This window comes from Thalassophryne amazonica, chromosome 1 (assembly GCF_902500255.1).
Source record: "Thalassophryne amazonica chromosome 1, fThaAma1.1, whole genome shotgun sequence".
Classification (NCBI taxonomy): Eukaryota; Metazoa; Chordata; class Actinopteri; order Batrachoidiformes; family Batrachoididae; genus Thalassophryne; species Thalassophryne amazonica.
Window position 1 is genome coordinate 172402738 of NC_047103.1, and position 23280 is coordinate 172426017.

Genomic DNA, 23280 nt, shown 5'->3' on the forward strand with positions numbered 1-23280 from the left:
GCAGGCCAACTCAATGATAACCAGGATGATGAGACGGAAATTTGAACAAGTAAAATTTCAAGTGTCATGATGTACACAATACTGATTTCACCTGAACTTTTATTATCATGCTTCATTGGTTTTACTGTAAAATTAGTGTGTGATTACATCTGTCATTAAAACAGTTAGTGCAGCTGACAAGACTAAGAATATTATTATTACATTCTTTAAATGAACATTTCAGAACAGTTACTTGGTTTCAACATAATTTCACCATTTTTAGCCAAGTGTAGATGGATTATGTGCTGTATCTCAAAAACTGTAAGAGCTACAGCCATTCTTTTGGTGCTAAAATGTCCACAATACACAAGTTTATATTAAACTTCAATACATTTCTGGGCCTTAACTGCAATATTTTTAACGTAAAACAAATTTTTGCATGTTTTCGGACGGCCATCTTGGATTTTGGGAGTGTTCCCGATTTTTTTTTATCTTTCTAGACTTTTAGTATGTTTTATAAAACAGTTTCACGGTTCAAATGCCACCAAAATCATTTCTGTTGCAATTTGTTCTGGGTCAAACCATAAAATGACTGGACTATTAAGGTTCTGCTACTAACCTATAAAATTGTTCACGGACTGGCACCTCCCTACCTAGCTGACCTAATTAAACCCTACGTACCGGCCTGGGCTCTGCGTTCTCAGGATGCAGGACTACTTTGTGTCCCTAGGGTGAATAAAAAGTCTGCGGGTCACAGAGCTTTCTCTTATCATGTCCCTGTTCTGTGGAATGATCTCCCTGCATCAATAAAACAGTCAGATTCTGTGGAGACTTTCAAGTCCAGACTTAAGACGCACTTATTTTCCCTTTTGTATGGCAGCATACTGGCATAGTATGTTACTATGCTTTTTACTCTTTTAATTTCATTTTATTTGTAACATAACAGGTCTCAGCCTCAACTTTATCTAAATTCTGGATCTGTTAGTGAAGCTTGCGCTCATGGCCAGTGATCAACTTCGTAATTTATCTGCTTTCCTGACCACGAGATGCCCTGCCTGAAGCTGACTCAGCACATTGCAGTCTGCATTTGGAATATATTCTACCAGGTGACAGGCCCACTGATGGCATGATGGATGGACGCTGGCCCTGCACCATAATTTGCTGCACTTTGGTTTTGATGTTATTCTGATTTTTGTTTCCTTAGCTTTGCTAAACTTTGTTAAAACCTTGTAACTGGTAGCATGGCCCAAGCAGAGGGTCACCCCTTTGAGTCTGGTCTGCTTGAGGTTTCTTCCTCAAATCATCAGAGGTTTTTTTCTTACCACGGTGGCCTGTGTTCTTGTTCTGGGGGTTGGTAAGGTTAGACCTTACTTGTGTGAAGCGCCTTGAGGCAACTTTGTTGTGATTTGGCGCTATATAAATGATTTCTGTGTAGGCTCTCAGTTGTCCAGGTGGTTTCCATAGTAGAGAAACTTGAATCTTCGACTGGACTGGGTTGCTTGACGCGAGGACGTTTCGCTTCAAATCGCAGAAGCTTCCTCAGCTAAAATTCTTGCTCTGGTGGTCTGACTTCTGTCTTAACTCTTGTAGAGAAGAATAATCAAGAAGTCACAAAAGCTGGAGTTTTAAACCTAACCAGACCCCTCCTACCGAGACGCAGACTGCTGTGAGCTGGTGACTAAACAATAGCTCTAATTAGCACCTATTGTGCTCTAGTTATCACCCTCCTAATGACAGGGCAGCTGTCCCTCTCCTGATGGCTCTCTTGACCACTCTGCTGATGACGTGAATGACTCATTACCATGAACAAACGACTGAAACGGCTTTGACCGGAGTACCCCATTGTAAACAGGGGACAAAGCGTGTCTCAGACCCCCTCCCCGGTTTACAATGTCCTCAAACGTGTTAAAGACACTAACCACACGTTTGAGGACAAGGAAACGTTTGAGGAAGGAAGTTAAAATATTAGCCAGAGAGAAGAAATGGTTTGACAGGGGTCAAGGAGGCATTCTTTGTGAAACGCTTGAAACCCAGCCTTAACGGGGGAGGGGGTCTGAGACACGCTTTGTCCCCTGTTTACAATGGGGTACTCAGGTCAAAGCAGTTTCAGTCTTTTGTTCATGGTAATGAGTCATTCACGTCATCAGCAGAGTGGTCAAGGGAGCCATCAGGAGAGGGACAGCTGCCCTGTCACTAGGAGGGTGATAACTAGAGCACAATAGGTGCTAATTAGAGCTATTGTTTAGTCACCAGCCCATAGCAGTCTGCCTCTCGGTAGGAGGGGTCTGGTTAGGTTTAAAACTCAAGCTTTTGTGACTTCTTGATTATTCTTCTCTACAAGAGTCAAGACAGAAGTCAGACCACCAGAGCAAGAATTTTAGCTGAGGAAGCTTCTGCGATTTGAAGCGAAACGTCCTCGCGTCAAGCAACCCAGTCCAGTCGAAGATTCAAGCTTCTCTGCTATATATATGAAAATAAATTGCATTGACTGTGTTGGTCTCCAAAGTTGAGGTCAAACAAGGTCAACATCAGTTGGAGAGCACTGCCAGGGATTTTGGGCCCCATGAAAAGAAATCTTACTGCAGATCCCGAGCAGCCGGGAAAGCAGGTCGGCTGGGTGACTGTGAGGAGGAAGCGTAGTCCTAAACACAAGCCCCCTGTACACCACCAACCCGTTCACATCTCTAACCGTTTTTCCCCACTTGGCGACATACCCGCCGAGGATCAAACTCTGGTTATTGGCGACTCTGTTTGAGAAATGTGAAGTTAGCGACATCAGCAACCATAGTCAATTGTCTTCCGGGGGCCAGAGCAGGCGACACTGAAGGAAATTTTACACTGCTGGCTAAGGCTAAGCGTAATTTTGGTGAGATTGTAATTCACGTCGGCAGTAATGACACCCAGTTAACTTTGCAAAAACAATGTCGGACTCTCCAATCGGACCAGGAGTGACATGTTTAGCCGCATGTTCTCCTTGAATTGCTGGCTGTTTGAGTGGTGTCCAAAAAATGAGGTGGGCTTCATAGATAATTGGCAAAGCTTCTGGGGAAAACCTGGTCTTGTTAGAAGAGACGGCATCCATCCCATTTTGGATGGAGCAGCTCTCATTTCTAGAAATCTGGCCAATTTTATTAAACCCTCCAAACCGTGACTATCCAGGGTTGGGACCAGGAAGCAGAGTTGTAGTCTTACACACCTCTCTGCAGCTTCTCTTCCCCTGCCATCCCCTCATTACCCCATCCCCATAGAGACGGTGCCTGCTCCCAGACCACCAATAACCAGCAAAAATCTATTTAAGCATAAAAATTCAAAAAGAAAAAATAATATAGCACCTTCAACTGCACCACAGACTAAAACAGTTAAATGTGGTCTATTAAACATTAGGTCTCTCTCTTCTAAGTCCCTGTTAGTAAATGATATAATAATTGATCAACATATTGATTTATTCTGCCTTACGGAAACCTGGTTACAGCAGGATGAATATGTTAGTTTAAATGAGTCAACACCCCCGAGTCACACGAACTGTCAGAATGCTCGTAGCACGGGCCGAGGAGGAGGATTAGCAGCAATCTTCCACTCCAGCTTATTCATTAATCAAAGACCCAGACAGAGCTTTAATTCATTTGAAAGCTTGACTCTTAATCTTGTCCATCCAAATTGGAAGTCCCAAAAACCAGTTTTATTTGTTGTTATCTATCATCCACCTGGTCATTACTATGAGTTTCTCTGTGATTTTTCAGACCTTTTGTCTGACTTAGTGCTTAGCTCAGATAAGATAATTATAGTGGGCGATTTTAACATCCACACAGATGCTGAGAATGACAGCCTCAACACTGCATTTAATCTATTATTAGACTCTATTGGCTTTGCTCAAAAAGTAAATGAGTCCACCCACCACTTTAATCATATCTTAGATCTTGTTCTGACTAATGGTATGGAAATTGAAGACTTAACAGTATTCTGTAAACCCCCTTCTGTCTGATCATTTCTTAATGACATTTACATTTACTTTAATGGACTACCCAGCAGTGGGGAATAAGTTTAATTACAGTAGAAGTCTTTCGGAAAGCGCTGTAACTAGGTTTAAGGATATGATTCCTTCTTTATGTTCTCCAATGTCATATACCAACACAGTGCAGAGTAGCTACCTAAACTCTGTGAGTGAGAGAGATTATCTCGTCAGTAGTTTTACATCGTCATTGAGCACAACTTTGGATGCTGTAGCTCCTCTGAAAAAGAGAGCCTTAAATCAGAAGTGCCTGACTCCGTGGTATAACTCACAAACTCGCAGCTTAAAGCAGATAACCGTAAGTTGGAGAGGAAATGGCGTCTCACTAATTTAGAAGATCTTCACTTAGCCTGGAAAAAGAGTCTGTTGCTCTATAAAAAAGCCCTCCGTAAAGCTAGGACATCTTACTACTCATCACTAATTGCAGAAAATAAGAACAACCCCAGGTTTCTTTTCAGCACTGTAGCCAGGCTGACAAAGAGTCAGAGCTCTATTGAGCCGAGTATTCCTTTAACTTTAACTAGTAATGACTTCATGACTTTCTTTGCTAATAAAATTTTAACTATTAGAGAAAAAATTACTCATAACCATCCCAAAGACGTATCGTTATCTTTGGCTGCTTTCAGTGATGCCGGTATTTGGTTAGACTCTTTCTCTCCGATTGTTCTGTCTGAGTTATTTTCATTAGTTACTTCATCCAAACCATCAACATGTCTATTAGACCCCATTCCTACCAGGCTGCTCAAGGAAGCCCTACCATTAGTTAATGCTTCGATCTTAAATATGATCAATCTATCTTTATTAGTTGGCTATGTACCACAGGCTTTTAATGTGGCAGTAATTAAACCATTACTTAAAAAGCCATCACTTGACCCAGCTATCTTAGCTAATTATAGGCCAATCTCCAACCTTCCTTTTCTCTCAAAATTTCTTGAAAGGGTAGTTGTAAAACAGCTAACTGATCATCTGCAGAGGAATGGTCTATTTGAAGAGTTTCAGTCAGGGTTTAGAATTCATCATAGTACAGAAACAGCATTAGTGAAGGTTACAAATGATCTTCTTATGGCCTCAGACAGTGGACTCATCTCTGTGCTTGTTCTGTTAGACCTCAGTGCTGCTTTTGATACTGTTGACCATAAAATTTTATTACAGAGATTAGAGCATGCCATACGTATTAAAGGCACTGCGCTGCGGTGGTTTGAATCATATTGATCTAATAGATTATAATTTGTTCATGTAAATGGGGAGTCTTCTTCAGACTAAAGTTAATTATGGAGTTCCACAAGGTTCTGTGCTAGGACCAATTTTATTCACTTTATACATGCTTGCCTTAGGCAGTATTATTAGAAAGCATTGCTTAAATTTTCATTGTTACGCAGATGATACCCAGCTTTATCTATCCATGAAGCCAGAGGACACACACCAATTAGCTAAACTGCAGGATTGTCTTACAGACATAAAGACATGGATGACCTCTAATTTCCTGCTTTTAAATTCAGATAAAACTGAAGTTATTGTACTTGGCCCCACAAATCTTAGAAACATGGTGTCTAACCAGATCCTTACTCTGGATGGCATTACCCTGACCTCTAGTAATACTGTGAGAAATCTTGGAGTCATTTTTGATCAGGATATGTCATTCAATGCGCATATTAAACAAATATGTAGGACTGCTTTTTTGCATTTACGCAATATCTCTAAAATTAGAAAGGTCTTGTCTCAGAGTGATGCTGAAAAACTAATTCATGCATTTATTTCCTCTAGGCTGGACTATTGTAATTCATTATTATCAGGTTGTCCTAAAAGTTCCCTGAAAAGCCTTCAGTTAATTCAAAATGCTGCAGCTAGAGTACTGACGGGGACTAGAAGGAGAGAGCATATCTCACCCATATTGGCCTCTCTCCATTGGCTTCCTGTTAATTCTAGAATAGAATTTAAAATTCTTCTTCTTACTTATAAGGTTTTGAATAATCAGGTCCCATCTTATCTTAGGGACCTCGTAGTACCATATCACCCCAATAGAGCGCTTCGCTCTCAGACTGCAGGCTTACTTGTAGTTCCTAGGGTTTGTAAGAGTAGAATGGGAGGCAGAGCCTTCAGCTTTCAGGCTCCTCTCCTGTGGAACCAGCTCCCAATTCAGATCAGGGAGACAGACACCCTCTCTACTTTTAAGATTAGGCTTAAAACTTTCCTTTTTGCTAAAGCTTATAGTTAGGGCTGGATCAGGTGACCCTGAACCATCCCTTAGTTATGCTGCTATAGACTTAGACTGCTGGGGGGTTCCCATGATGCACTGAGTGTTTCTTTCTCTTTTTGCTCTGTATGCACCACTCTGCATTTAATCATTAGTGATTGATATCTGCTCCCCTCCACAGCATGTCTTTTTCCTGGTTCTCTCCCTCAGCCCCAACCAGTCCCAGCAGAAGACTGCCCCTCCCTGAGCCTGGTTCTGCTGGAGGTTTCTTCCTGTTAAAAGGAAGTTTTTCCTTCCCACTGTCACCAAGTGCTTGCTCACAGGGGGTCGTTTTGACCGTTGGGGTTTTTCTGTAATTATTGTATGGCTTTGCCTTACAATATAAAGCGCCTTGGGGCAGCTGTTTGTTGTGATTTGGCGCTATATAAATAAAATTGATTTGATTTGATTTACTGGGCCACACCCCCCATATTATTTTGTCAGTATTATAATTGTGTAAGGGGCCTCTCTGGGCCCCTAGCATCCTCTTCCTTATTCTCCCCTTTTTGGCACCTCTGCCTCTGACCTATGTTACTCCGTAACATGAAGACTAAACATGACAGATGGGGCAAACTAGTCCATTCTAAAACTGCATGAACTCAACCTGAATCATGTGGTTCCTGTGACACCACATGAGGGTCGAGCCACGTTGGCATTTGTGGCACAGCATTAAAGTGGTTGAGTTCCTATCTAATGAACAGAACATTTTCTGTCATGAGAGGTGACTTGTCCTCCTCTGCTGCAAACTTGTCTTGTGGAGTACCCCAGGGTTCCATTTTGGGCCCCATTTTGTTTTGTCTCTATATGTTACCACTGGGCTCCATTATGGAGAGACATAACATGTCTTTTCACTGCTATGCAGATGACCTGCAGATTTATCTGCCAGTGTCTTCAAATACAAATGACGCTATCAGACGTTTGTCAGACTGCATGGCTGATAGAAAGCTGTGGCTACAGCAAAATTTTCTTCATTTGAACGAGGACAAAACTGATTACATTTTGTTTGGTGACCCTGCTCTTCTAGGTTCTGGTTTGTTGTCTGCGTCTTTGAAACCTATAGTAAGAAATCTTGGGGTGGTATTTGACAATTCTTTTAGATTTGACAAACAAATTGACAGCGTGGTAAGAACAATTTTTTATCAGTTTCGTCTTTTATCGAAGGTTAAACCATTTTTAAACCACACTGACCTTGAAAAAACTATCCACGCTTTTATTAGCTCTAGAATTGACTGCTGTAATGCCCTTTATGTCGGAGTTCCTCAGACATCTCTGAGTTGTCTCCAGCTGGTGCAAAATGCTGCAGCCTGATTTTTAACAAACATATCAAGACGTCAGCACATCACCCCAGTTCTTTTTAATTTGCACTGGCTTACAGTCTCTTTTAGAGTTGATTTTAAAATTTTGATGTTTGTCTTTAAAGCCCTTAATGGCCTGGCTCCTCCCTATTTGACTGAGCTTTTGCATCCTTGTGTCTCAAACAGGTCTTTGAGGTCAGTAAATCAGCTTTTACTGGAGGTGCCCAGGTCCAGGTCTAAATGCTGGGGTAATTGGGCCTTCTCTGTTGCTGGGCCCAAACTTTGGAATAAATTGCCCCCTGAAATGAGAATCATCTCTGACTTAGAGCTTTTTAAGTCCAGGCTCAAGACGTATTTGTTCAGGCTGACTTTTAACACTCAGTAGCACGATGGTGCTTTATTTTATGCTATTAAATGTTTTTATGCACATTTTATTTAATTGTTTTTGTAATGGTTCTGCTGCTGGATATTTGTTTTTATCATGTTTTGTTTTTAAATTTTGTTGTAAAGCACTTTGGTCACTTTGAGTGTTGTAAAGGGCTCTAGAAATAAACTTGATTGATTGATTATTTACTTTAAGACTCAATAAAATGTTGTTCAATTTCAATTTAATCAGCTTATAAAGCACCAAATTACAACAAAAGCTGCCTCAAGGTGCCTCACACATAAATAAAAAAAAATAAAAAAATCAAATACCTAATTGAAACAGAAGTAAAAAAAATAAAACATAACAAAATAAAAACTACTCATAAGAAAGAGAATAAAAATAGGTTTTAAGTCTTGACTTAAAAATGTCCACAGACTCTGACTGTCTCACTGAGGGTCATGTACTGACTAACCCAGAATGAGATTGTCCACTCAACAAACGTCCCCAGCCTTCTGGACATGATGAAGGGACTTGGACTGTCGTACCTGGTTTTTCCCCTTTGGGTTCCCCTAGAATGGACAATTTTTAGCTTGAATTTTCAAAAGCTTCCCCCTTCCGCACCCCCCGGTCGCTTCGCTCCCTCGACATTACCGCTACGCTAAATTTTTATCCTAACTAGAACCCTGTTATCTGTATATAATATTTTTTTTTCTTTGAAACGAAGTCGTCCCTTCACGCACAGCGACATGACGTCACCTAACCGGGCAAAATATTGACGAAGTACCCGGATGTTAATGCATTTTCAATGGAGATCCGCGACTGAACACACTCAGAAAAATGCTCACAAAATACGTGTTAAAATGCCATTTTGACCTGGATATCGAGCCAGTAAAATTAAATGACATTAAATTATGTCAGGAAAGTATTAAACTTACTCTGACACACACACATTCCCAAATATTAGTGTTGAAAGTTACATGGATCTGCGCTGTTCAAGCTGCTGAGGCGTCACCATTATAATACATTTATATATATATTATATTTTTACACAGTTATCCTTTATTGACCGAGTTTCATTCATGGTCAGTGGTGTGTGTGTGTGTGTGTGTGTGTGTGTGTGTGTGTGTGTGTGTGTGTGGGTGTGACTGTGAGCGGCACAGCGCGGGTCATTATAATCTCATTATTTTAAGGTGCAAATTTAAAAAAATCCCCAGTTTTGTCAAACAATTTTAATCACTAACAACAAGTATTTTATCTAGACATTGGTCTAACAGTGGAAAATATCAACTAGACATAAGTGAAGAGTTAATGGTTCGTGTCATCGGGCGACACGTCAGGAGACATACAGCTGTTTATCATCCAAATATCACGGACAAAGTGACAAGAAGAACCAAAACCACTTACTTATGGAAGGAAATATTGTCTCCCTTGTTCCTCCGTTTGTGCCTTTGCCAACATGTGCAGCTTTCCGGCATATTCCACCTGTTTCTTGAACTTCTATTCACACAAATCACTAACTTGCCCGGAATTAAAATGGCGACCACGCCTCCTTACTGACAGGATTTACTTAATGGTTTTCATGATGCTGCTGTTCTTATTTTGAAAGTTCAATAAGTGGACTGATATGTTAAACATGGTGCGAATTTACTGAACAAGTAGTAGACTTTGTTTTGTATATTGTTCTGCCACTTTTAATTACAAATTCATCCGCACACGCCTGAGTTTTCATTATCCTTCATTTGTTTGGCATTTTTTGTTGAAAATTTAGCAGGTGAACACTGGGTGTGTTTAAAACAATATTAATTCATAATGTGAAGTAAAACAGAGCATGCCATGGAAAAGAAACAGTTTGATTTTTGCTTAATAAACAGTACTATGTAGTCAAGACTTTATATTTAGTTTCTTTTGTCTGTATTAGCATATTTGATATTGGAGTAATCCAGAAGTAACCGAAAGTAATCAAATTACATTACTTTAATATTATGGTACTTGGATTATGTTACTGATTACATTTTTCAACAGATAACTAGTAACTGTATCGGAATACATTTTTAAAGTAACCCTCCCAACACTGTTCATAGATCCAAAGGATCCAAAAGACCTAGGATAGAATTTCGCCAAACACGTAGGGGTGGTGGCAAAATGGTTAATGCACTTGTTTCAGTGCGGAAGGTTCCCAGTTCGAATCACACCCCTACCACATTTCTCCATGTAATGTGGAGTTGCGTCAGGAAGGGCATCCGGCGTAACATTTGTGCCAATTCAACATGCAGATCCACCTTGGATTTGCTGTGGTGACCCCGAGTACAAAACAAGGGAGCAGCCGAAGGGACTTACGTTTGTATGTGACAACAACATACTTTATTATCACAATCAACATTTTTGTTTAAAAAAATATCACTCAACACAACTTAAAATCTCCTGAGGTAGAGGGCTGACTCAAGGACAGCGCTGAGTGGGCAGACCAGGCTGAGCCTGCCTGTATGGCTGTTGGCTGGCGCAGCTGAGCCACATGACGGCGCAACAACAAAAGACCTGAGGGGGGGAGGGTGCGCTGCTCCGTGTTGTGTGACACAGAGCAGTGCTGTTCTTACAGACAGAGAATAGACCTTGATGAATCTGCGTGCGCAGCAGTCAGTGCGTGCAGGACAGAAAAAAAGCTTGACTATTGATCTTTTTACACGAAGGTCATTCAATATCAATACCAGTGTTGGTATCGATATTATTGATATTAGGATCGATCCGCCCACCTCTAATGTTTGGTATCATAATCATGTTCATTCTGACTGAACGATAATTCTTTGTAAAGTACATTTGGAGATTTAGTTGTAAGAATGCTCCTCATCAAGTTCAACAATGAGGCTGTACATCGCTCTTTTACCTTAAGCCACGACAGTGTGTTATGCATCCAGTTCACATCAGTTCTGAGTGGACACTGAAGCTCACATCGTGCGGCTCTGTTTTGGACCAGTTGTAGGGTATTTATGTGTGTTGTAGCAGCACAAGACCAAATCTCAGAGCAATAATCCAACTGTGACAGAACAAGAATTTTTACCACATCAGCAGTAATATTAGAAGGTAAGAGGTGGGAGCATCTTCCCACTGGTGAAAGACCCCTGTCCATCCTACGTACTACTCTACTAATGTGTTTGGACCATGATAGTTCAGAGTTGATTTCAACTCCAAGCAGTCTGGTCTTGCTGACCTGTTCAACAGTTACATCTTTGACAGCAAGCCTCAGCTTGGATTCAGTCAGCAACATGTGTTTGGTAACTTTTTGTCTTGCCAATATTTAGAACTAGCTTATTATTTGTGACCCACTCTAACATAGATTTTAGAGCTTCACTAAGAACAATTTTGAGTTCTAGGACATTAGTATGTGATGAATAAATAGCTAAGTCATCAGCATACATTGATATTTTGGCTTTCTGTAGGACTAGCGGCAAGTAATTTGTGTATATAGAAAACAGGAGAGGTCCTAAGCAGCTTCCCTGTGGAATACCACAACAAACGGTTTTCTCATCTGAGAGTTTTTCCATGAAAAAAGACAGTTTGCCTCCTGTCTCGTCGATAACGCTTAAGCCAAAGAGATACTGCTGGACTGAACCCATAACATTGCATTTTTCCTAACAAGAGGTTATCCACAGTACAGCTCCTGTTAACCTTTTATTATCTAATGTGATCAGCCAATCATTTGTCATCTGGGCCATAGCTGTAGATGTTGAATGACCTGCCCGGTATGCATGTTGAAAATCAGTATTTAAGTTGTTATCTGAAAAATATTTTTGAATTTGTTCAAAGACAATTCTCTCCATAATTTTGTTCAGAGCAGGTAACAGACTAATCAGTCTACTGTTCGGGCCACAGAATGGTGCAGCAGCACTTTTTGGCCATTTTCCATGCTTGTGGATAGACAAACTCCTCAAAACTTACACTTACGATGTGAGCCACTGACAGCAATTGACCTTGCAGCAAATTTCAATCATTTTGAATCAATATTATCAACACCTAACGGTTTTTCTTTACATTCTAAAAGCAATTTTTCTACCTGGGCCACAGTAACATTGATAATTGTCCCTTAATATTGTCCCTTAATGAAACTTCTGCTTTTGTGTTATTAGTTTGAGCCATATCAGCCCAAAGCTTGTTAATTTTATCATAAAAATAATTATTTTGTCATTCATGTGGTTTTTCAGTCCCAATCCTCTTGTTTTGACCTACATACGATCACGTGACACTCTCACCCAATCGGAATCCTTTACTACCTAGTCATGTGACCAGCAGCGCGCGCTGTCTTCCTTTGGGTGATTACTATCATTATTTCCGACATGATGAACGAAAATGGGAACTTTAGGATAGCCGACTGCGTATTTTACTGTATTACAAGCTTTATCTGAACGACTGAGCCCATGACGTCTTTACCAAACCATGACGTGCTTTGATATATATATATATATATATATATGTGCTTTCAATGAAAATATTATAAATATATGCTTCCACTGGCTTAATTAAATCATGGAGCATTGAAATGTTATATAAAAATATATTGTTTAATTATTTAAATAATTTTGTTAGAGTTATTTTTTATTTTATTTTTTTTTACTTTTTTCGGAACTTTTCTGCGGCGGGTCACAGCGCAGCACGGAGCCTTCACTGTGGAACACCGGGGTCAATGTGCACTCGTTTGACCAAAGTAAGTCCAGATATAAGACTTCAAAATAAAAGCGCCAACTTAAACTGCTTAACTGTCAACATCAAGTATGTTTCAAGTATACTTCCAGTTTACTTTTATACTACTTTTTAGTACTATTTTTTAGTAAGGGTTTGATTCACACACTTGCATCATTGTGATGATCCCACCTGCTGTGTTCCCAGCCGGCTGCCGTGCTTTGTTACACTGCCTGCCATGCGCTCTATGCTACACTGCATATATAAAATAATTATTTCGTAGTGGATTAATCATTTTCTCTGCAAGTTGTCTGTTGAAATGGCTCTAATCACTTCCTGAATCACAGAGGGCTGCTCCAGTAGCGCCGTTCGTGCGCTGAATGAGCTGAAGAAAGCATTTGGAGCCGTCTAAAAAGGTAATTATTTGTCATGTTTACATTGTCATGGCTTGGTAAAACAGTTGCATTTTCTTTTCTTCTTGTGTGCAGCTGTTAAAGTATGTTATGAGAGATTTAACATCTTCAGACAAGCTGCACTCTGATGAAACCCGCTGACGCAACCACTCGCTCTGTTCACGAGCTGCACGTCGTGTTGGCGAGCCGATCACGCCACGTAGCACGACATTTATGCGTGAAGGATTTTTTTGACATTTCAAAATTCTCTTGGCATAATTACATGTGCCAGCGCCCCTCTCACATTCAGTCTGCACCCGTTAAAGACGGGTTTACTCTCCTGCACAACACAGGTCATGCAGGTGCGTAAATCAAAGTCATGCTTGTGTCAGGGGGCCCTTACTCTCCTGGGGTCCAGAGTTCCCAAACTGGGTGGGAAAAATAAAAAATAAACCCCTCAACACATCACAAAGAATCACTCACTTAAAAATACTGAGAATTACCTCATTAAATCTACTTCTAAATCTCATTTTACCATAAAATATCACAGTAACTGGTACATTTTGAGAACAGTTAAAAAAAATGTAATTGTGAAAGTAAACTAGAGAAGAAAGAGAAATATGAAGATAACACTAGAAATATTTTAAATTACTTTGAAATAAAAGAACAACACAAAACGTTTCTGTATGAAATTGAAGATCGATAGGCACGCTTGGGTCGCTTTAATTTGAAAATCAAAACAGGAAGTTATTACCGGGGAGAGTTTTTTTTATTTAACACCGCGTGGCTGCTCCTGCTCGTCAGTTCGGGTAAAAAAAAGAATCTGCAGTTGAAGTTTAAAAATCGGTCTGTTTATTATCGCTGTCAAAGTGTTTTGTTCGCGTCTGTTTAATGTTGTAAATCTGTTTTTTTATGGGTTACAAGGAACTTGACTTTTAAATAGAAAACGGAAGTGTTTTCCCAGCATTACACACTCAGTGACGTCACTCCGAGATTTTACCGCAAAATATAAAAAAAATTACGAATTTAAAACTTGCGAGTTTTAACGTGTCAAATTATTGTAATTTAAACAGCGTAAAATTGAATTAATTGGGACTTGCAGATTGATGATTTGACAGTGACTTTGTCCCACCTCTGTCTCCAGGGGTTTTAACGTCCACAAGCCAAAAAGTCCAAATGCCCACAAATACACCAAAACGTCCACAGTACTAGTAGAGTACACAGTACTAGTAGAGTACACAGTACTAGTGCTCTGTAACCTGTATTATTACTGCAAAAATGTTATCTTGTCAGATACATAAACTTAATAAAGTTGAAAATTGGAATTTTGACTGAAAATAATGGTTGTCTGTTTTATTTCATGTATTTCCACAGGTCACTATTTTTAATTTAACAAATACATACAAATAATATTATATTTATTATATTCTATTGCTGGTAAACTGTGGATGTTTTGGTTTGTGGACGTTTTGACTTGTGGACCTTATGACCAGCACCCCTTCAGGGTCCTGGAGCTTCCTGTCTGTTGTGTTCTTTAATCACAAATGACTGCTGTATTCTTTATCAATTGAGAAAATGTATTGAAAACTTAGACTCATAAAATAACAGGTGCTGAATACAGAGTTCTTGAGCGCTCTTCACCAGGCTGCAGCAGATTCCTGACTTCTTGATGGAGTCCACATCCTCTTTTAAGATTTCCTCTTCACACTTGGAGACGTGTTCAAAGGAAGATAACTTTAAAGTTTTCAGGAAAAACAGCTGAGCTCATCACATCCTGTCTTTGTTTTCTTATTGCTAATATGGACATTTCATTTAAGGGCGTGCACCGCCGACTCGCGCACCAGTGACTCACACTCTGCTGACTCACATACGCTGACTCATGAGGAGGATCACTGACACTGTAAGGGAATATCAGACACCACATTTAGTCCATGTGGTGAGTTTCTTTGGATGTGATCCAGCACACAGGTGTCTCAGTGTTCAGAACCCCTGAGACTGGAGAAGGTCAAGGACACGCCCACATTTCACCTGGTTGCAGCAGACAGATGTTACTTTGGAGAGCTGGGGTGTTAAGCGGTTGTCTGCCTGAGTGGTTGCCATCCAGGACCCAAGAGTTTTCTGTAGTGTGCTGGATGTGGTGACAGTGTTTGATCTTCAGTCTGACTTTTGATTCAAACCAGTCCAAAAGTCTAATCTTCAGTTTTGGGTCATTTTAAAGGTGACCTCTGTACAGAACAGTTTAAGTCAGACCGTCCTACCTGAGCTGTCCCTCTCCTTCATGCACAGGAAGTCTGTCTGACACCTCCTGGTTTTCATTCCCCTTCTTTACAGAGCAGAGCTCCACCTCCACAGGGTCACCTCAACTTCATGATTTCATCTGGAAACATCATGGTCCACACAGGGACGGGCTGCTGTCTGATCTGAATATGAGGTTTGTTTATGACGTGAGTGAGACCCTTCAGCTGCTCCCTTTTTTTGCACTCAGCGGTGCCATAGCAAATCCGAAGTGGATCTGCATGTTGATTTGGCACAGGTTTTACGCTGGATGCCCTTCCTGACACATCTCCATATTACATGGAGAAATGTGGCAGTGGTGGTGTTTGAACCAGGAACCTTCCACACTGAAACCAAGCACAATGACGTTATTTGTGTTGTGTGTCAGAGGGTACAACACAGTGACTGATCATATGATGTCTGAGTGTCAAATCAACCCTAAATGTGACTAAATGAGACTCTAAAAATATAAGAAGTCCTCCTGTGTTCTGTCTTCTAGGATCTTTGCACCATGTGGACGTGAAGATGAAAAACACTGAAGAAATTTCTTGCCCATAAAAATACCATGGCCTCACACATCAGAAGGACACCATCCTTCTTCAGATATTGGACATGTAAAACTGGATTCCAGCTGGTCCGGTGCAGCAGCAGCTTGTTGCAAACCTTTGAGCAAGGCAGTGGTCAGACTGGGCTGATCTTGCAGTCCCTGTCCACTGACATCCACCAGAACCTGGCTCTGGAGGACTGGATTGATACCAACGTGAACCTGCAGCAGATGAGCGTTCTGCTGCTGTGGAAGAACCAGCCAGCTGTAGTCATTGGACGGCACCAGAACCCCTGGATTGAGTGCAACCTACCAGCTATGAGAAGGTCAGGGATCCTCCTGGCACGCAGGCGGAGCGGTGGTGGGACAGTCTTCCATGATTTGGGAAACCTGAACATGACATTCTTCACCTCCAAGAAGGGCTACAACAGACACAGGAACTTGCGGGTCATCACTGATGCCCTGGGGCACCTCTACCCGGGACTGGATGTCCACGCCACAGACAGATGTGACATTTTATTGAATGGACACTACAAGATCTCAGGTAGGGAGAGAAACATTGAATAAATGAAATGAGAATACACTGACTTCCTACAAGTGTCAGTTTGTTCACATGGAAGTTTGTTAGTCATTTGTCAGATGTGTGTATGATCAGGTCAGGTCTGGGAGAATTCCACACATCTCCACAATCACCAGTGACAACCACCCAGGCAGACGAGCAGTTCATTGCCACCTCTCCAAAGTAACCATCTATCATCTGCAGCCAGGTGAAATATGGGTGTGTCCTTGACCTTCTCCAGTCTCTGGGGCTTCCTGCTCAGAGTGCTGCTCTCATTGGACAAACATCTCTGCTATTATGGAATTGTGAGATAGCTGCTCACCCACAGATTGAGCTTGCTGGACTGCTTTCTCCACCCCGCTCAGGGCGCTGCTCTCGTTGGAGCAACACCACGCAGAATGTGTCTCTTGTCTTTCAGTGCAGCTTCTTGTTCTGACTTTAACACCAAGTTAAAACCCAACTCTTTCATCTCCAACTGTAAACGGTCATCAAAACATTCCAGTCATATCTTTCTGAGCTCTTCCACATCAAACTCCATCGTGTCAACATTTACAAAAATCTTGAGTGATAACAGGTGAAGTTGAACATAAACTTTAAGTTTCTTAAATATTTATTACAGCCACTCTTAAAACCAGTTATCTTTACTGGTAAATTTTAGAATTGATTTAGATGAGATATACTCATTATCTCACACGAATATATCACAATTATGTGGGAACTACTTTTTGCGCAGGAATTCATCAAGCACGTGGGCCGCGGGCGCGCACTGACACAGAATACACAGAAACTGGACATAATGAGAGCGTCCACTTTTAGCTTGTCATAACCTAAACGAGTGGCACTCGTGAGAGTGCGTCTCTGGGGATCCTGTGTCCTGGATCACGTCCAGAGAAACTCACCATGTGGTGTCTGATGTTCCCTCATAGTGTCAGTGATCCACCTCCTAAAGCCCTGGTCAGACCCAATAATAAATCCACAAATAATGAGCCACGTATATGATGTTCTTCACCTTCAGTTGAAATGAACGTCTCATTATCCCGGGAGGTAATGTGCAAATAGAAAAGAATGAAATGACCTTCAGGGTCACTGGACAGAGTATTGTCATAAATTAAGCAATTGTCAGAAGATAAAATAAGTCATTTTTAGTAAAGGTTGTTTCCTGCAGGCAGTGCGTCTCGCCTGAGCAGAAACTCCTCCTACCATCACTGCACTCTGCTGTACTCTGCCGATTGCTCCACCCTCAAAGCAGTGCTCCGATCTTCAACCCCTGGTATCCATAGTAACGCCACTCCCAGCATCTCCTCACCTGTTGCCAACCTAATAGACCACACCCCCTTGCTTCAGTGGGAGGAGCTGCTGAACGCGTTGGTGGCCCAGTACAATACAGGTAATCTGCTGTCATCATCTTCTGTCTCCGTGTTCTACCCTCGCCGGCCTCGTTTTAACACTAGGTTGTCTGCACAGCAAATGTGCCTGATTGGGATTAAAAAAATTCTTAAAATATAAAGAAACACTAAACAGTTAAAAAAAAAAAAAAAAAGGGAAAAAAAAAACCCACCGGAAAAATCTAAGTTGTTTAAATTTGAGCTTTTTGTGGTCTCAGAAGTAACAAAAAAAGATGTAGCTTTATTTGGTAAAAATAAAAATTGAACCATTTACAAATTAAAGCGTTCACTCAGCTCAACTGTACTAAAAGGCTAAGCTAATGTTAGCCAAGCAACGTTTTATGTTCTCACCTCAGACTAAGCTGCAGAACTAAAGGCCTCTTCACACATACTGTGAGTTTGGTTGAAGTACACCTGTTGCTACAATTATTTGCGCACACCAGCGGCTGACAGACAGAGTGTGCGCTGTGCGAGCCCATCGATCCCTCTGGCAGCAGGTGTTGGCCAAATTCCAGTTGACACACACAAACATCTAACAGCGCTCGCGTGGCACTTAGAAAATGTGTGGCCAGTCGCACTATCATCACAAAAACAGCAGACAATCATTGTCGAGGTGGATGTGAAAATTGTCTAAATGCCCCAAGACGAGTTGCCAAGTGCACGTGTGATGTGCCAGACTGTCGGCTCCCGTGCATGCGTGTGGTTCGCGCACCCCCAGCAGGGGAGGCACCTGTCATCTGATCACAGAGTGACACCTTGGTCTGTGCACTAAACGGATGGGGGCGTGGCAGTTGTTGACAACTCTGGTCCTGGACATCAGAGCTGCGCGCTTGCTGTCTTCACATCAAAATACATAAAAACATTTATTGCTTCTGCGATGGGCTGGAGAGTGTGCACATTGACAGGTTGTTCCAGCTGGAGCAGACCGCCAGTTCATGTGAACATGCAGCAGGTGATCTGAATGTCAGGTCTGTCTGACAGGACAATGAGCAGCACACCGCAAGACCATATGACGGGCAAACAGTACGACAAATACAGTCACATATTAGCAGAATTACGCCTGACCAAACAGGGTTTGGTCAGTTATCACAGCGGATTTTTTTCTTTTTTAGAAAATACATTTATCTGATTGTTGATTTTAACCATTTCACGCTCCTGTTATGAGACAGTGATTTTGGCGCAGTGGTAAAGTTTCCGTCTGGTAATCAGAGCGTGTGTGTTCAAATTCCGTGAGTGGCATTTTTTTTTACCAGGGTTATTTAACCGTGGGGTTCTGTATTGTGTCTCCTTTTATGTATTGTTTCTATCAACCCAGTGATGTTCACTAATTATACAGCTGGTTTTTATTTTATTTTCCTTCACATCAGCAGCACAATGTGGTGCAGCTCATCCCACAGAGCGAGCAGCTGCAGCTGCTCGCACTGTGTTCCTGCTCGAAAGACACCCTTGTGTGCACGAACCGTCATACCGGGATCATACACGCCTGCCTGTCTGCACGATGTATTGTGGTGCGCTAATTCAAACTGTTTCGCACTGTTTAGCCGTAATTCGACCAAATTCGCACTATGTGTGAAGGGCCCCTAAACTCTGTTGGTCAAACTGGGTGTTTGTATATATCCAAAAGTGAGGAATTTTGGATCGAGTCAGTCTGCTCCATCATCCCGACTACCTGTCTCACTCTGCCCAGGGATGAGACCTGAACTCCGACTGCTCTATGTGGCTCTGCTTGCTGTTGCGGTTCGATCGATCCCACCAAGTTTTCACTCCTCCCTCAGCTCGGCGTTACTCTGAAAAGTAGCTGGAAAAAAAGCTTCTCCCAGCAGAATGATGGGAGACTCGTTCTACTGCTGTTTTTTTTTTTTTTTTTTTACTTTTTTGTGGTTCAACAGACACAAATCCAACATGGTGATCGCTCAGCTTTTGGAGTTGTGGAAAAACCCAGAGTGTGATGTAGCGACCCCTGCCCCCTTGCCACGTTGAACCCATTAATGCCCCCAAAGCACCTGACACAACCAGACACATTAACTGCGTGGCTGACACTTGCGATGTGTGGCACTTTACTTTTACTCACCCGCCTGCTCTTCTAATATTATATCTGTATTGTATTGTTCTTTATCAAACTGAGTCATTAATAAATGGACGTCATTAAAGTAGACCTGCATTGAAATAAATGTGGTCAGATTTTAGAAAGAAATAGCTGATATGTATTTATAAGACCCTTGTGAATGCAGTAAAGTAAATCTGTAAGCCCAAATTTGTAATTCAGCGGAGAAATCTTCGTTTAAAAATGACAAATTTGCAGCTAAAATTTAGCTCTCTGTGAAAACAGTTTGTACAGCCGTATCATTTCCATGACGTCAGGGACAAGACGACGCGCTCCCACCTTCAGTCCGATCCCGCTTTGAAATTGAGTTTATCTGTTAGTAATGTTACTTATACACGTCCTGGTTTCAACATCCAAAAGTAAGCTGCAATGAATGTGAGATACAGATCTGTGTGCTCAGATCAGCAACGACATCGACAGCGGGCGCCATTCTTCCTCTCCTGCTCTCTGCCTCCGCTGTGTTTATTAAGTCTGCGGGCTCGTTAACGAGCTCGTTAACCGCCGACGCGAGCCTCTCACACCGCCCGTGTCTGCTTTGCAGCCGGCATCACCTCTCTGTCTAATGAATGGAGCTGCAGCACACTTGGCACAAGTCCTGAGATTACACTCGCTGTTTTAATGCGAAGCGGCCGGTACACCTGTTGCTGCAAGGACAGACTTCTTGCTGCAAAATCCACAGCACCACACGTCTCGGCAATCGGAGCCCCAGAGCTCCATGGACGCTGAGAGAGGTTTATATATTTTTAATGACTGGGATTCTTTGCGGGTCTCACCTCCATATCCCGCGATGGTACCGGAGGCTAAAGACAGTAGATTTTCAATGCGACATCACTCAATCAAACGGGCGTATGAAAAAGTCCCCCAAAATAATTTTCAAGCACAAATAAAAGAAATGTGTACTCACCAAACGTGCCGCAAGACAATATGAAGTTTTAAAAAAGTATAAGACAAGAAAAAGGTGCAGATGCAAACTGACGTAAATCCACAAATTACATTTGGCGCAATGTATGCTGGGAGAGGGTCTTGTCCGTGAGGTCTCGGCAGCGTCCATGATGAGACGGACAATTTGCGGAGGGCTAAATGTTAGCTGTAAATTTGTCATTTTCAAATGAAGATTTCTCCGTTGAAGGACAGATCTGGGCTTGTAGATTTACTTTACTACATTCAGAAGGATCTCATGTGTAAATGTAAGTCATTTTTTGTTCAAAAACTCTGACTGCATTTTTTTCAATGCAGGTCTCCTTTAAATTCTAAGGGGGCACGTCATAAAGGGGTGGAGCCAGCACATCTTATTCAGTGTTTTACTGGATGTTGTGTTCTGTGCATGTTGCTTTGATAATGTTCTGATCTCTGGTCTGGTTTGGATCTTCTCACCCACAGAGTTTGGTTTCAGTGCTCCTGTGACCTCGATTGACCCCACCAATGAGGTCGTGTTCCCTGGCGTCACTGCCACGGTCGCTGAGCTGCGTGGCTGGGAATGGACTTTTGGTAAAACACCAAAATTCAGTATCCAGACTGTTCTGGACTTGACGGACTGTGAGCGGTCTGTGCGAAGCTCCGCCCACCTGCACATGGAGGTGAAGAATGGCCTGATTGGCAGCTGCTTGCTGGATGTTCCGACAGACTGGCTTCCTGATTGGCTCAGCAGGGAGCTGAGCGGCGTTCTGGTTGGAGGACGCTTTTGTTCGCAGGATGTGGCTGCTGCCATCGCCGTGCTGCTGCGGACGCAGAGCGGCGTCCTGCGAACCCGACTGCACATCCTGTGTGACGCCGTTGCTGCTGTGATGTGACGAAATAAACAATTCAAAGCAGAGAATGTGACTTAGTCACATTTTGAATGTTTGGGTTCATCACGTTTGATTCCTTAGAATTAAAAGATCAAGTGTCAGGTTTTTACTGCAGGTTACACAACCGTGACGACACCATGATTCATGATGCATCGGGTTGGGTTGAGCTGCAGGTCCGACCCAGAACCAGTGTGCCCTCCCTGACTCGACCCCTGACCTCCCACTCCATGACCAGATGCACCCACATGCACATCACAGACTAACGCCCCTGCAGTGACCCGGGCTCTGAGGTCCTTGAACTCTGGATCACTTACTGACAGAAGGAAGTTCAGATTTACAAGTAAAGCCACCATCTGCCATGTTGCCACTCCTTTTGTGTCATTTTATGAGTTTTGAACCATTACAGCAAATGTTTTCAAAAACTTTAATGATGTAATCAGTTTATTATAAACTAAACTTTAAATCATCCAGTATAATGTTAGTGTGCAGGTTTATTTAAAGTAGTTATTATACGAGCGAAGCGCCGCGCGAAGCTCGCTCTGTGGTAGACGAAGGCACAAACCGGAAAAGGCACAAAAAAATCTGCCCAGTGGCAAAAAAGCCACAAACCGGAAATGACATGGTGAGATGGTGAAGTGCTTCGCTCATTCATGTTTGTGACATATACTCACCATGTCATTTAGGTCCTTCAGACTTTTTTTTGTGTGTGTGTAAATGCTTCAGGGGAGCATTAGCATGGCTAAAACCTTTTAGCTTCTGGGGAGCTTTGCTCCCCCCCCTGCCTTTTTAAGCATTTTTCTTTATTTATCTCTCACATGCCTGGAAAAGCTCCTCACCATACTTTTTCAGTAAAATGGTTCTTGGGAGCATGACTGAAACCTTTCACCTTCACATCCCCTGCCTTTTTAAGCTTTTTTTTAAATGTAGATGTAAATTAACATTCAGTTTTCAGCTTGTTGACAGTATGGCCAAATGATCGTATCTCAATATTATCATATCAATATGATATACAATATGACTGATTTGACACAAAGTGCAGCAACAGTGAAAATTAAACCTTAAACAAAACAGTAATAATCCCACACTCATTTTACACTCCTCATAAGGTTAGGATACTGTGCCCTCCAAAAGTATTGGAACACTTGGATTTTCACACATTTTAATTTGTTTATGTCATTTTAAATACAAAAAAATAATAAAAATTTCTAAAATTATCTTCCTCAAACTGAAAGCAAATCTCTAAAACTTGATAAAACTGTAAATAATAATCAGTTTTATTGCCAGTTTTCTTTAGACAAGTCAGGGGATGGAAATGAACATTTCCAAGTCACTGAATAACCCCAATTCCAATGAAGTTGGGACGTTGTGTAAAGTGTAAATAAAAACAGAATCCAATGATATTCAAATCCTCTTCAACCTATATTCAGTTGAATACACCACAAAGACAATATATTCAATGTTCAAACTGATAAACTTTATTGTTTTTGTGCAAATATTTGCTCATTTTGTTTCCCTGTCCCAGCTTTTTTTGAAACATGTTGCAGGCATCCATTTCAAAATACACAACGTCCCAACTTCATTGGAATTGGGGTTGTATGTCTTGGACTTACATCATTTTTGAAGAAATACAAAAGTTTATTTCACCAAAACATCAAATCTAGTTTTTCATCTCAAATGTACT

The 23280-nt window shown here is 41.6% G+C and overlaps 1 protein-coding gene and 1 long non-coding RNA gene across 3 annotated transcripts; one reads left to right on the forward strand and one right to left on the reverse strand.

Moving 5' to 3' along the window:
* Nucleotides 1-15302: 15302 nt before the first annotated feature.
* lipt1 (lipoyltransferase 1) lies at nt 15303-21889 on the forward strand. 2 transcript variants are annotated; one of them, XM_034179646.1, is made up of 4 exons: nt 15303-15377; nt 15720-16308; nt 17489-17710; nt 21193-21883. In XM_034179646.1, the coding sequence occupies exons 2-4, from the start codon at nt 15786-15788 to the stop codon at nt 21600-21602; spliced, it is 1155 nt and encodes a 384-aa protein (XP_034035537.1). In that variant the 5' UTR covers nt 15303-15377; nt 15720-15785; the 3' UTR covers nt 21603-21883. The 2 variants fall into 2 exon arrangements, with proteins under 2 accessions (XP_034035537.1, XP_034035546.1); XM_034179655.1 differs by lacking the exons at nt 15303-15377; nt 17489-17710 and having other exon boundaries at nt 15701-16308; nt 21193-21889.
* Nucleotides 17004-22572, reverse strand: LOC117518542. The gene is made up of 3 exons (XR_004563016.1): nt 22561-22572; nt 21348-21357; nt 17004-17110 (listed from the first exon to the last, which is right to left on the reverse strand). It is a non-coding gene; the product is annotated as an uncharacterized LOC117518542 (long non-coding RNA).
* Nucleotides 22573-23280: the final 708 nt, after the last annotated feature.